This window comes from Sorex fumeus, unplaced genomic scaffold (genome assembly GCF_029834395.1).
Source record: "Sorex fumeus unplaced genomic scaffold, SorFum_2.1 ptg000072l, whole genome shotgun sequence".
In the NCBI taxonomy this organism is placed as follows: domain Eukaryota; kingdom Metazoa; phylum Chordata; class Mammalia; order Eulipotyphla; family Soricidae; genus Sorex; species Sorex fumeus.
The window spans coordinates 11,018,363-11,032,804 of record NW_026606129.1 but is presented as its reverse complement, the minus strand read 5'-3'; the positions used below and the strand labels follow the sequence as shown (position 1 = coordinate 11,032,804).

General features: G+C 58.1%; 1 protein-coding gene across 1 annotated transcript in view; it reads left to right on the top strand.

Annotated features, from left to right (window-relative positions):
• Positions 1-14,442, top strand: part of FGD5 (FYVE, RhoGEF and PH domain containing 5) — a 79,506-nt gene that overhangs the window by 50,936 nt on the left and 14,128 nt on the right. The window contains exons 5-9 of the mRNA XM_056129445.1: positions 5,117-5,277; positions 5,464-5,620; positions 6,470-6,560; positions 7,649-7,699; positions 7,904-7,962. Coding sequence (XP_055985420.1) covers positions 5,117-5,277; positions 5,464-5,620; positions 6,470-6,560; positions 7,649-7,699; positions 7,904-7,962 — 519 coding nt within the window. The remainder of the gene's footprint in view (positions 1-5,116; positions 5,278-5,463; positions 5,621-6,469; positions 6,561-7,648; positions 7,700-7,903; positions 7,963-14,442) is intronic.

The window sequence follows — 14,442 nt, the reverse complement described above, 5'->3', positions numbered from 1 at the left end:
GTCAGCCTCTCCCCCTTGGAATCCCACCTCCCCTCACCACTGGACCCCAGTTCTCATCACGCACTGGCACCTGGGGGGTTTAAAAATAAGGGGGGGGGGGAGGGGACCGGAGAGACAATGCCACAGGTGAGGCACTGGCTTTGCATATGGATGACCTGGGCTCGATCCTGGGCACCCCTGATGTCCCGCTGCACCCCACCAGGAGTGATCGCTGAGTGCAGATCAGAAGTAAGCCCTGAGTACCACTGGCAGTGACCCCGAAACAGAAATAAGTAATTAAAATCAGGGGCTAGGGTCCCACGCCCGGATTCCTGTGTGATGGGTCCTGGGGGTGGCCTAAGCTTGGGAAGCTGCAAAGCTCTTTGGACAATTCCAGTCTGCGCCTCAGGCTCCGACCCTGGCCGTGTTCTGAGCATGGAGCTGAGCCCTGGGGAGCAGCGGCGAGGGAGGGGCTGACTGCGGCGTTTGAAGGCTGCGGGCAGCACACGGGCAGCGCTTCTTGCAAAGTCAGCACTTTTCCTGCTGGGCTCTAGGCCCCCGAACACAGGTGCCAGGAGGTGCCCGGTGTCCTCTTAGTCATAGAATAAACTCGGTCATAGAATAAAATTCAATAGAATTTTCTCAGAGGCCCGCTTTGCTCTAGATACATAATTTTAAATAAATTATGTCAGGCCTGGATGTGTCTTGGAGGGTCGTGGGAGAATATGCATTCGTTGTTAAGCTGGATTGTGATAATTTTTTTATGTCAGGATGATCCCCTTCCCCGACTCCCTCCCCCCCCCCTCAGATTTCTGGAAGATGTAGGAAGATTGACAGCCCTTAGGCTGACTGCTGAAGTAACCCAGGTGGGTCGCAGGATGGGGTGGCCGTTAAGCAGCTTCCAGAGACTAGCAGGGCGTGAATCGGTCGCCTGAAGTTTAGCAGAGACACAGCTGGAAGAGAGGGTGCAGGAGGGAGACCCACCCTGCCATGCTCTTGAGCAGTGGCGCTGGTTCCTATTCTGTCCAGTCAGGGGCAGGGTTCAACTTGGCCACTTCCTTGCAGTCCTAGTTAACATACGATTATTTTTTCCTTCATTGTTTTCTCTCTCGAAGCCGCTGAAGCGCGAAGTGGCATCTCTCTAGCGAGGAACAATGTGGAGAATCTTTCCCCATTGCTCCTGGGTCCTTGGCTAATTTCTTTGAAGAAACGTCCATCCCAGTCTTTTGCCTACTTTGAATGGGTTCTGCCTGCAAGACCTTTGTCAAACACGTGACTTGCCCAAATGCTCCTGTTCTTTTTTTTTTTTAATTTTAGTGAATCACCGTGAGATAGTTACAAGCTTTCATGTTTGGGTTACAATCACACAATGATCAAACACCCATCCCTCCACCAGTGCACATTCCCCACCACCAGTATCCCCGGTATAACCCTCCTTTCCCGCCCTCCCTCTGCCTCCATGGCAGACATGATTCCCCATACTCTCTCTCTTCTTTTGGGCATTTTTATGGTTTGCAATACAGACCCCGAGAGGTTATCATGTTTACCATGGTTATCATCTCCCATCCTAACCGATTCCTCCAGCCATCTTTTTCTTAGTGATCCCTTCTCTATTCCAGCTGCCTTCTCCCCTTTGCTGACGAGGCAGGCTTCCAGCTATGGAGCAATCTATCTGTCCCATGTATCTACTATCTTTAGGAGTCAGCCTCATGTTATGTTGTTTTATACCCTACAAATGAGTGCAGTCCTTCTATGTCTGTCCCTCTTTCGGACTCTTTTCACTTAGCATGAATTCTCTGTTCTATAGATTGCTTTTTCATTCTCTGGATAGTGTCCTTTGGAGCCCAAAGTTTGTTAGTTTGTTTGTTTTTTTCATTCCAGTGAAATCCGATTTCTTTCTCTCCTCCCATCCTTCTCCTTCTCCCTCTTCTTTTTCTTTCTCTCTTTCCCTCCTTCCCCCCACCGTCTTTTGGTATTATACTTTCAGTGTCACATCTAAGAAAACTTACCCCAGCTCAAAATCACAGAGCTTCACTCCTGTACTTCTTTTTTTTTTTCTTTTTGAGTCACACCCGGCGATGCACAGGGGTTACTCCTGGCTCTGCACTCAGGAGTTACTACTGGCGGTGCTCCTGGGATGCTAGGAATCGAACCCGGGTCGAAGGCGTGGAAGGCAAACACCCTTCCCACTGTGCGATTGCTCCAGCCCCAGTACTTCCTTTTTAATAGTTTTACAGCCTTAGCTCTGTCATTTAAATCAGCTGCATTTTGAGGAAAGCCCTGCTGGTCCTTTCTTGCTTGTGGATATGCAGATGAGTCAGGCCCATTGCTGGAAAAGGTGGACTTTTCCAGGTGGAGGGGCCTGGCTTTCTTGTGGGGAGGGGGTTTCGCTTAACTGTCGCCTGAGGTCTTGTTTCTGGGGGCTCAGCGTTGCCGCCTCTGCCCGGGGATCTGTCCTTGAGCAGATTCACATCGTTCTGATTCCCACACCCCATGGTAAGGTCCGGAACCCCGACATTGTCCCAGCTCCTGATTTCTGGGGTCCCTTGCGTTTCCAGCTGCCTTGTCGGTTGCTCTGAGGAAAGCGCCGGACTGTGCTGGTGCCACTGAGAACCTGCCGGTGTGAAGCCCCCAGTCCGGGCTTTCCACCTGCTGGGGTCTCTTTCCTTTGTTTCAACAGTGTTGCATTGTTGTTGGAATATACATTCTATGGTTAAAATTCTTTTAAAACTTTATCCCCCCCCTTTTCCTTTTTGCGGCAGTGAGTTGATTTTCACACACTCACTTGGCTGTGATGCGGCTGGGGAACGTGTCCTGGTGGTCACAGGCTCTGTCGCTCTGCTCATTCAGTCACGTGCTCACTTACTCGGCCACATGCTCACACACTCTGCCACGTGCTCACACACTCAACCACAATCTCACACACTCAGCCATGTGCTCACACACTCAGCCATGTGCTCACACACTCACAAGCTCACACACTCAGCCACATGCTCACACTCAACCACATGCTCACACACTCAGTCACGTGCTCACACACTCAGCCGTGTGCTCACACAATCAATCACAAGCTCATACACTCAACCACATGCTCACACACTCAGCCACGTGCTCACACACTCAACCACAATCTCACACACTCAACCACAATTTCACACACTCAGCCACGTGCTCACACACTCAGCCATGTGCTCACACTCAACCACATGCTCACACACTCAGTCACGTACTCACACACTCAGCCATGTGCTCACACGCTCAGTCACGAGTTCACACACTCAGCCACATGCTCACACACTCAGCCATGAGCTCACACACTCGGTCCCTCCCACGCAGGGTCTGGAACTGCTTCCTCTGTGCTGGGGATCACCACATCCTCCCTGGGGCGGCAGAGCTCAGACTGGATGAGGTGTGACGAGGCAGAGCCCTTTGTCGCCCCCTTGCCAGTATTCCAAGGAGGGCAGAATTCCTCTGCCAGTCTCTGTACCTCCTCTGCCTTCGCTTGCTATTGGTCCTTCCTTTTCCCCTCCCCTTCTCGTCTCTTCTTATTTCCCTCTCTTTTTCTTATTCCTCCTCTTCTGTACTCCTTTACCTGAAGGAGAGGAACCCAGGAAGGCTTCCTGCAGGAGGTGTACTTTCCCAAGCACATTTCCCTTTCAGGTTTCTGTGCAGAGACTCTCTTCTTCCTGCTGTTGTGGTGGGGGCTGGGGTGGGGGTGGGGTCTCACCTCCGGGGGGTTCTGACCTCGCTGCCATGTTCCTGTGAGGTTGGTGCTTGGCCACTGAACCTTCCGGGCCCTAAAGAGATAGATGCATGTTGGCTGAGGGAAGGCCACCGGGGGCTGCCCAGTAATGAGCGCCCCATCGGGGACTGCCCAGCAAGGCAGAGTGACCCTCCATCCTGATCGTTGCAGGAGTATGTGGGTCCTCATGGTCTGGGCGGGACCCCGTGCTTGCACACATGGGTTTCCCAGATACTCCGGGAATGTAGACGCACAGGCCACTTCTGCTATCCCCTCATTCTTTACTTTCGACGGGGAGTGCTCAGGAGGCCCAGGGCCCCTCTGGCAAAGTGTTGGTCACAGTGGTTTAATGCGAGGTCCCGGGGTTCTGGGGGATTCCCCAGGCCACTCCAGTGATGCTCGGGGGCCTCCACGGTTGCACCCAGCCATGCTGGAGGCACCCCATGGGACCGGGATCACACCAGGGCCTGAACCTTGAGCCCACAGCCTGAGGGACTCCTTGCTGTGGGGAGAGGCTGACCGGCTTGATCACTGAACACCTGCAAGGTTTCGTGTCCTCTTGAGAGTGGCACGCCTTGATGCAGACCTTCTGGAGGAAGGTCAGTAGGAACCGCTCCCCCCCTGGGCCCTCGCAGCCCCATCCATCGGCACTCATTGCCCACCCTGATCCCATTCCACACTGTTTCTCTCTGTCCAGTGCTCGTCCTGTGCCTGCCGTGGCACGGAGCACTGTAGCACTGTCCTCCCATTGTTCATTGATTTGCTCGAACGGGCAACAGAAACATCTCCATTGTGAGACTTGTTGTTACTGTTGTTGGCATATCGAATACGTCACGGGGAGCGTGCCAGGCTCTGCCGTGCGGGCGAGATACTCTCGGTAGCTTGCCGGGCTCTCCGAGAGGGGCGGAGGAATCGAAATCGGGTTGGCCCCGTCGGCCACATGCAAGGCCCTGCCGCTGTGCTATGAGGGAAACAGTCGATCTCGTGGCACCGTGACACGAGTGTTCACCCATCGACCCCACCCCACCCCATCGCCAGCAACTGCTCAGTGGGGTGTGAGGGACTGGGTGGGTGGGGGGACGTCTTTGGTTGCTGGTAAAGGGTCTCTGTCTGTCTGTCTGTCTGTCTGTCTGTCTACTTCCCGAGCCGAGGATTCCCCATCCCAGAGAGGAGCATCCACAGGGTGCCAGCGAGGACGGAGACAGATGGGGCTGTGTCCATGCTGCATGCCCAAGCAGCTGGGCAGGCTGGGGGCACCCGTCCCATGAGCTGCAGGTGTGGCCAGGGTCAGTGGGCGCCCGCCAACACGTCCACGCCCACCGTGCGCAGGCCGGGCCCCGACCCTGCAGGAGGACTCCTGCTCCGCCTGCGCATAACTGGCCTTTGGGGTTTCAGGACTTCCACGGAGCTGTCCTGAGGGCCTTGGATGAGATGGACCAGGAAGGCAAGGACTCGCCTGGCCGGGAGGAGCTGCGGCGTGGCCTGGCCGAGCTCCCGGCACTCCACCGGCTCCACCGCGGCATCTTGCAGGGGCTGGAGGCGAGGCTGCTGCACTGGTGAGCTGGGCCGGCTGAGCACGCGGGGGGACGGGGGACCCCAGGACACGGGACAGGGTGGGGGGTTGGTCTCCATCTACCAACGGGGAACCCGGGAAGTCGAGCGTTAGGGCGTTTGCCCACCTGCAGAGGGCTGGTCTCCCCCGCCCCCTAGCTGAGCTGTCGCCACCTGCCTGCCCGCTGCAGGGACAGCCAGCAGAAGGTGGCCGACATCTTCCTGGCCCGGGCCGAGGCCTTCGGCCACCACACGGCGCACATCCTGCAGTTCGACAGGTACCTGGGGCTGCTGGGTGAGACGTGCCTGCACTCACCCCGGCTGGCGGCCGCCGTCCGCGAATTCGAGGTGGGTCCTTGGCCCTCAGGCTGCTGGGGTCGGGCACAGGGGTGAGGGGCTTCGCGCAGGGACAGAGCAGGTCAGGGGCTGGGAAGAGCAGTGGGCGGGGCAGCCCCCGAACAGCCCCTCTTGGGTGAGTGAGGTTGGCGGGGGTTGGGGGGGTGCCCCAGCAGGGCCCGGCTGCTGTTCTTCTGTGACCAAAGGAAGAAGCAGGGGCTGGTGCGACAGGCTAGAGTGACCGTGATGGCCACAAGCTGGGGACTCAGTAACTGGGCAGAAAACGGTGTGCATGTGTGTGCATGTATGTGCGTGTGTGTGCTCATTGTGGTGTCCGTGCCTGTGCAAGTGTGAGTGTGCATGCGTGTGCAGTGTGCACACAAGTGTATATCCGTGTGTGATGTGTCTGGTGTGCGTGTGTGATGTGTGTGCATCAGCATGTGCAGTGTGCACACGTGTGTATGTGCTTGTGTGATGTGTCCGTGTGGTATGCATGTGTGCGGTATGTGTGCCTGCGTGTGCATATGTATTCATGTGTTTAAGTGTGGTGCATTGCGTGTGTCATATGTGTATGTGCATGTGTGATGTGTGCCTGTGTGTACATATATGTGCGTGCACGTGTGTACATTTGTGGCATGTGTGCATGTGTGGTGCATATGTGTATGTGTGTGTGCTACATGCCTGTGTGTATATGTGCACACGTGTGTGTGTGTGTGTCCTTTTCTCTCACTAGATACAAATCAGGGACTCTATGAGGCGTGTCCCTGTCCTGCCCCAGGGAGTGCTCAGCCGGAAGGCCTTCCTGGAGGCGGGGGTGGGGGTTGGACACAGGGATCTCTGAGGGGCTTCCGTGTCTCGCAGCAGCAGGGCCTGCCCGGAGGCGGCTCGGCCATGAAGCACCGGCTGCTGAGGGTGGTGCAACGCCTCTTCCAGTATCAGGTGCTGCTCACAGGTGGGTGCTCGCCTGGGGCCACCCCTGTGCCTCTCGGTCTCCTGGGGTCTGGCCTGATGAACCCCGCCCTGAGCAGGGGCCCCTCGCTCACCCAGCCACACGTCCTGCTCTGTCTCTGCCTCTCCACCTCCCAGAAACACCTCTGCTCTGCCCTGTACTCCAGGCCCTGCCCAGCCACCTGGGTACCAGCGTCCAAGGAGAGTGGCCCCACATGTGAGAACCGTGTGGTGCAGCCCGGCGTAGCCTCCCGGGCACCACTCTGTGGGTTTCCTCAGCCCTTGCTCTGCACATATGCACACACGCTCTCACACACGTGCGAACACACAGGCTCACGCATACACCCACACACACCCACACATACATGTGCTTTCACACACACATGCACACGCGCTCACATGCTTACACACATGCATATGTACATGTGCGTACACACATGCTTACACATGCACATGCACACACATGCTCTTGCACGCACATACACATACACACATGCATGCGCACATGCTCAAGCATGCACAAACATTCACACACGCTCACACACGTGCACGTATACACATGCACACTAAAGACACATGCATGCAACAGGTGCTCATGCAAGCACACACAGGCACACAAACACACGCGTGTGCATACTTGGCTGGCGAGTGAGGCGGCAGCTCCCACACCACCCAGTAGGAGAAAGCAGCAGCGTCCCCCAGGGGCGGACGCAGGGCTCAGGGCTCAGTGATGAGGGCGCCCCTGCTGCAGGACAGGAGGGAGGGCAGAGCCCGGGGGGAGTCCCGGCGATGGTACGTGGAGGTGGGGCCGAGAGCCAAGACCCTGGTGGGAAGAGGCAGATCCTGCCTTTTCCCGCCAGATCCGAGGCCCCCAGAGCCGGGCGCGGGGCAGGTTCTCAGGAAGCAGCTGATGACGATGCAGGAACAAAGGGCGGCCAGGCTGGCACTGTGCTGACCGGGCCAGTCCTGGCCAGCGTGGGGTCGGGGGGGGCTGGCTGCAGGACTAGAGGGTGCCCCCCACCCCGCCCGCTCCTGCGGAACTTGCCTTCCGTCCCTGAGAGGAGCCTGAGTCCCGCTCACTTCCTCCCGCAGACTACCTAAATAACCTCTGCCCCGACTCGGCCGAGTACGAGGACACGCAGGGTAAGTGGACGCTCCCGCCAGCCTGCATCGCGCCCCCACTCTGCCCTCACCTGGCCCGGGACAGGCACGAGACGGTGGGCTCCCTGCGACCCGTAGTGGGCTACCTCGGGGCCGCTGTGAGCTCAGAGGGGAAGGGCGGGGGGCGTGGGGAGGGGGCGGCCAGCTCCCAGACAGCCCAACCCTCCTCTCCGCCCCCCTCCGCAGGCGCGCTGACCCTCATCTCCTCAATCACGGACCGCGCCAACGACAGCATGGAGCAAGGGGTGAGTCCGGCCCTGCCCCCACCCTTGGGTGAAGGTTCCAGAACCTTCCACCCTGCTTAGGACCACCGGGTCCTACTCGGCTTTGTGAAGGGACTGTAGGAGCTTTCTCATGGGACCCCGCCGAGCACCTTCGGTTCTAGCCCTGGCCTTGCTGTGTGACCTGAGGTGCTGGTTGGCCTCTGCCAAGGAGGGACCGCTCTGTGCGCACCATACAGCCTGCCCTTGGCCCCTGAGGCCATGTCTGTCCTCAGCTGAGCCATGAAGACGCCAGAGCTCGGTGTGAGGAGGGTCTGAGGGTCCCTGCTGAGTCGGGGGGAGCGTCTGTGGTGACCCCTGAGGCAGAAATTCAGCAGTGGGTTAGTGATGTCTTTCCAGGAAGAGACGGGTGAACGGTTGGGTGGAGGGGGGAGGGGGGTGCCTTGCTGAGCTGAGACAGAGCAGCCTGGGGTCAGGCTCAGCCCCCCTGAGAACCACTGTCCTGTAATGGGGGTGGGGACACAGAGATGGGACGACCCTTCGCCCTCATGAAAACCACAGTTCAAATGCGCCAAAGCAGGGAGCCCAGGCTGACGTGGCAGTCAGGGGAGTGGACTCAAGGCCACCAGGGCCAGAGGAGGGGACAGTGCATCTTCTCGGCGGGGTCGGGCTGCACACTGTGAGGAAGAATGGTGGGGGTGTTGGAACGGGGGCCGCCGTGCACAGGCGCAGAGGGGCAGACTGGGGCGTGGGAGAGTTCCAAGGTCACCCCCTTGGCTGGGAGACAGGATGGGGGTGGGGGGCTCTGGGAGCACATCCCACCCCCAATGACCTGGACCTGCTCCCTGCTCGCTGCTGGGCAGCCTCTCAGACCTATGGCGAGGACACCATCGCAGAGTGGCCAGATGGGCAGTTTGGGGTCCTGGTGCCCGATTGGGCCGTGTTAGCAGGGTGCCTGGGCTCCCCACAGCCCCTCCAGCTGGGCCGAAAGGGGGGGGCCGCTTCCTCCCCAGGGCTGAGCCTCGAGCCCCCGCCCCTGTCCAGCCCCACTGGCCTTGGTGCCCGGGAGCCACGCGTACATGGCCAGCCGGCCAGATCAGCGTCTGCCGCTCAGGTTGTGGACAGACGGTTCAGAAAACCCGGCCCTGAGGCAGAGCACTGTGGCTCTGGGGTCCCCGAGGGACAGGCTGGGGGCTCTGCCGCTCTTCCCCGCGGCCACCACCCGCCCGAGAACTCACCGCCTGCTGCTTGGACTGTCCTTACCCCTCCTGGCTTCTGGATCAAGCCCGACACGCCTCTCTCTGTCTGGCAGCCCAAGCCATGCTCTTCAAGGCAGAGCTTTGGTTTCCCTTTGTCCAAATCCCCCTTCTCCATGTGGCCGTCCGAAGAACTTGCAGTGTCTGTGCCAGTCGGGCGCACCAGGGAGACTTCCTGGAGGAGGTGGCATTTAGCCACTGACCACCCTCCCTCCTCCCTTCGGGCGACTCTCCTGGAGGTCTGGTTTCTAAGGTTCCACCTGCCCTGCGCACCCACATGGGCCCACCACGGTGCTCTGTCTCCTCAGGCTGTTCCAGCTGTGGCTGTGGGGAGCTCCCCAGCCGCCCAGATGGGGTGAGGGTGTCACGTTTCTTCCTACACCCCGGCACTGTCGTCTTGTCTGTTCTCCGCCCGAGTCTTAGAACCCGTCACCGCCCCAGTGACCCAGCTCCCTGCATCAAACATGGGGTTGAAGATCCGAGATCTGGGTGCCAGGGGAGACTCTTGCTAGGGGCTCCATTTCCTCCTGGTCCTTTCAGCTGACAGGGAGAGAAGTATCCGCATTTGCGTTGTGTCTGGCATCTCTGGACACAACTCTCCGTGCTGCCCTAATGAATGCTCCCGCTCTCATCCATCGCTCCACGAGCCTTCCTGGCGTCCGTTCTCCTCACTTGGGGTGAATTTCCGCGCAGCACTGAGGGACCTGCCCTCACCGCCTGCCATCCATCCCCTTAACTGCCCCGTTGGTTTCCGTCCTGAGCCGTGTCTTCCTGGGGACCGCAGCCTCGTGGACCAGCTTTCACTCCGGGCACCTTGAAGACGCCTGTGTCTTGCCACCTGCGGATGAGGACTTAACGTTGACATTTTTCCTTCTTACACCTCTTTTCCTTTCTTTCTGGCTGCCTTCAGGGCGTTCTCTTTGTAACTGACCTCTCAGACTTGGCGTGTGCTCTCGGCCCGCAGGCTGGGATGGGATTCCTGAGTTTCAGGGCCTGTAATTGGTCATCTTCCGTTGGATTTTGGAAAATTCTCCCAGGTGGCCATTTTTCCTTTTTTTTGTTTGTTTGTTTATTGTTGTTTGGTTTTCAGTTTTCAAGCCACACGGGTGGTGCTCAGGGTGTATCCTGGCTCTGCACTCAGGAATTACCCCTGATGGTGCTGGGACGCCAGGCATCAAACCTTGGGTTGGGTGCATGCGAGCCACACACCTTACCCACAACGCTGTCTCTCCAGCCCCCAGCCCCCCCATCTGTCCCTGAATTTTCCTTTCTTTTGGGGGCCATTTGTGGGTCATACCCGGCAATGCTCAGGACTTACTCTGGGCTCTGCACTTAGGAGTCACACCTGACAGTGCTCGGGAGACCCTATGGGATGCTGAGAATCGAACCCAAAACAACCGCGTGCAAGGCAGACGCCCTCCCCGCTGTACTGTGGCTGCGGCCCTAAGTCCCTAAACTTTCTTAATCTGCTTTTGTTGTTTTGGGTGTGTCTTGAATTAACAGTAGGTCTGATGTATCCAAGGTAGATGCTGGACCTCTGCCCCACTCACCCTCGTGGCCCCTTGTCTACACTCTTTATTGGGTTTTTGAATTATTTTGAGGTGCTCGAGTGATAGCACAGCGGGTAGGGCATTTGCCTTGCACGCAGCTGACACCGCCGACCCAAGTTCAATTCCTCTGCCCCTCTCAGAGAGCCTGGCAAGCTACCGAGAGTATCTCGCCCACACGGCAAAGCCTGGCAAGCTCCCCGTGACGTATTCGATATGCCAAACACAGTAACAACAAAGTCTCCAATGGAGACGTTACTGGGCCCGCTCGAGCAAATCGATGAACAATGGGAGGACAGTGACAGTGACAGCGGTGCCAGACAGCAAACCAGGGCTTCAGATCTGTAAGGCTGAGCTGGGTGCATCTGTATTGTTTGGCCGCCCCCAGTGATGCTCAGGGCTTACTCCAGACTCTGCACTCAGGAATCACTCCTTGCGGGGCCTGGGGGACCATATGGGATGTTGGGGATCCAACCAGGGTCAGCTCAGGGCAAGGCAAGCGCCCTCCCCCCGTCCCATCTCTCCACCCCCCACCCTACCTCTTTCCCTTTGACTTTTTTTTTTTTTGCTTTTTGGGTCACACCTGGTGATGCACAGGGGTTACCCCTGGCTCTGCACTCAGGAGTTACTCCTGGCGGTGCTCAGGGGACCATATGGGAAGTTGGGAATTGAACCTGGGCCGGCCGCGTGCAAGGCAAACGCCCTACCCGCTGTGCTGTCTCTCCAGCCCCTCTCCTCTTTCCCTTTGAATCCCGTTTTTCCTCTTTGGGATTCCATTGAAACGATCTCTGCTCACCTAACTTCAAGTTTGTTGATTTTTCCCTGTGGCTGTGGTTCTACTCAGCCTGTCAAAGGGACGGGCAGTGTGAGAGTACAGCGGGAAGGGCCTCGCCTTGCACAGGGCCAGCCTGGATTTGATCCCCAGCACCCCATATGCGCCCCCCCCCCGAGCACTGTCAGGAGTGATTACTGAGCTCAGATCCGGGAGTAACCCCTGAGCATCACCAGGAATGTTCTCTCCTCCCCCCAAAAAAGGTATTCCTGGGGCCAGAGTGATAGTACAGCGGGGAGGGTGTTTGTCTTGCACGCGGCCGACTCGGGTTCGATTCCCAGCATCCCATGTGGTTCCCGAGGACCGCCAGGAGTAATTCCTGAGTGCAGAGCCAGGAGTAACCCCTGAGCATCACCTGATGTGACCCAAAAAGAAAAAAAAGAAAAGGTATTCCCGCTTTCTTCCCCACTGTTTCCTTTTTGAGTATTTCCGCTCGGTTCTCTTGTATCCTTCCTGCCTGGCATTCTCAGTGCATGCCTGAAACCCACCACCTCCTACCTCTTAGAACCTTTACACACAGTTTCTCTAGCATCTAGAGCTTCCCCTGTGGGTTCCAGCCCCACAGAGAGTTTCCTGTGGCTGCAGGAAACTTGATCGCAGGCCAGCATTTCTGAGCCCACAAGGACCAAAAGTGAATCCAGAACCAAACGCGCGTGAGTCCCGGGTTAGCTGCGGCACCGGCCGGCTTGGCGTTCTGTGGCTAAAAGGAAAAAGGCCTAAGAAGACCCGGGTTGGACTCCCTGATGGGGGGGGGGTGCACCCCCGTGTAGCCCACATTCTGTCAAGTGCTTTCTCTCTGGAAAATAAGCTGGGGGTTGCCTTCTGCTTGGGGGTGGGGGGGGTTAATTTGGTTCCAGGCCACACCTGGTGGTGCTGAGGGCTCCCTCCTGACTCTGCACTTGGTGATCACTCCTGGTGGGACTTGGGGACCCTCTGGGGTGCTCGAGATTGAACTGAGTCAGCCACGTGCCAGGCAGGCGCCCTCCCTGTGGTGCTGTCACTGCGGATGTTGATTAGACAGTGAATGAACAGCAGCAGGAAACTCGTGGAGACTCGGGGCCGCCCTGTGGCCCCTTTTCCCATCAAGGTATCTTGGGGGGGGGCGGGGGAGATGAGTCCGGTTTGGTTTTGTGGCTGAGTTTGGTTTTGTGACTCCCGTGGTCACTGTCGGGTCACGGTGGGGGCTGCCGCGACAGGCACTTCTCTGGCCGGTGAGGCAGGAGAGTTTCATGTCCCTGCTTCGTGCTCAGTTCTCAGCCGCGCTGGGACTCGGGGAGGCATCGCTCTCCGTGCTCCCGCCCCCTTTAGGAGGGTCCTCCGTGCCAGGCTCATGACTGTTGAGGGCATCTGGGGGCCCCCGCTCCTGTACCCCGCCGACGCTCTCTGCCTCCTCCCCCCTGACGCTCTTTCCCACACTGCCCTTTGCATGTGGACACAGCCCTGGCCACTCTCGGCTTCAGCTTCTCTTCACCCCTGGGTGGAAGCAGAGGGTCACTCTCTGCACTGGAGGAGATGACCCTGTCCACCCCCTTACCCTCGGCCGCCCCCAGCAGAAACTCCTGGAAAGGTGTTGGGGGTGATTGTGGGCGTGGCCATGGGACTCCTGTTGCCCTCAGCCTGTCTCCCAGTCCCTGCATTCAGCCTTGACCCTCTTCTTGTTTTCGATTATTTAAAAAATTTTTTTTTTCACTTAATTAAAACACTGGGTTTATGAAGTTGTTCGTGACAGTCTGTTACAGGCATTCAACATTCCAGCCCCAATCCCGCCACCTCTGTCCCCCTCCCTCCGCTATTGGCCCCATTTTTCCAACCACCCCCCAAGCCTGCACCCGGAGCAGGCCCCTGAGAATCTATTTTATGTTGTTGCTTAGCATTAAATGGCTAATGGGGGAGGCTGGAGCGATAGCACAGTGGGTAGGGTGTTTGCCTTGCACGCGGTCAACCCGGGTTCAATTTCCCAGCATCCCATATGGTCCCCTGAGCACCGCCAGGAGTGATTCCTGAGTGCATGAGCCAGGAGTAACCCCTGAGCTTCGCCGGGTGTGACCCAAAAAGCAAAAAAAAAGGGGGGGCTAACGGGATTATCAAAGAATCCTTCGGCAAAGGAACTTTGTGGGGACTGTTCTGTCTCACCATGGGGCCCCGGGTCCCATGGGCTCCCTGCACTGCAGCTCCGGGAACGTCTGTGTCCTGTGTTTGTAGTGGAGCTTCACTGGCTTCTGTCCCTCCCGTCCGCACTAGGCCGTGTCCCGCCAGGTCGTCGGTATTGGAGAATTTGAAGGTGTTGCGCGGCTGCGAACACCCGTCACCCTCCTTTACTTTTCTCTGGGCCCCCCGAGGGCTGCTGGGCTCGGGACCCACTGAGGAGCCACGGCATTGGGGTGGGGCTTTGGGATTCGGTTCTGCAGCGCCAGGGAGTAGAGAGGGTTCTTGGTTCCGGGATTCAGTTCCGAGGGTTCTTGGTTCCAGGATTCGGTTCTGAGGCTTCTGGTTCCGGGAATTTCCCGGCCTTTTCTCCCTCTCAGTTTGGCAGACGGACATTCCCCACTACTCTGTGTCAAGCCGGGCCAGAGCGACCCTCAGCTCTGCCCCGGTGCCTCGCTGGCCTGGATGCGGGGCCTGGGCCGCTGCCGCCCCGGGCTTCACTGATGGACCCACTTCACGCAGTTCCCAGCGGTTTCCAGCAGCCTTCCAGCTCCGCCCCAGATAACTGCTTTGTCGTGTCTTGGTTGTGGGGTGCTGTGTGAGGGCCGACGGGGCGTCACTTTGCATGGGTCACGCCCAGATGTCCCCTGACTCAGGCTGGTTGCTCTCCTTAGAGGCGCCCAGGAGGACAGCCTGGCCCAGCGTGTCTGTCACCCACGACCCC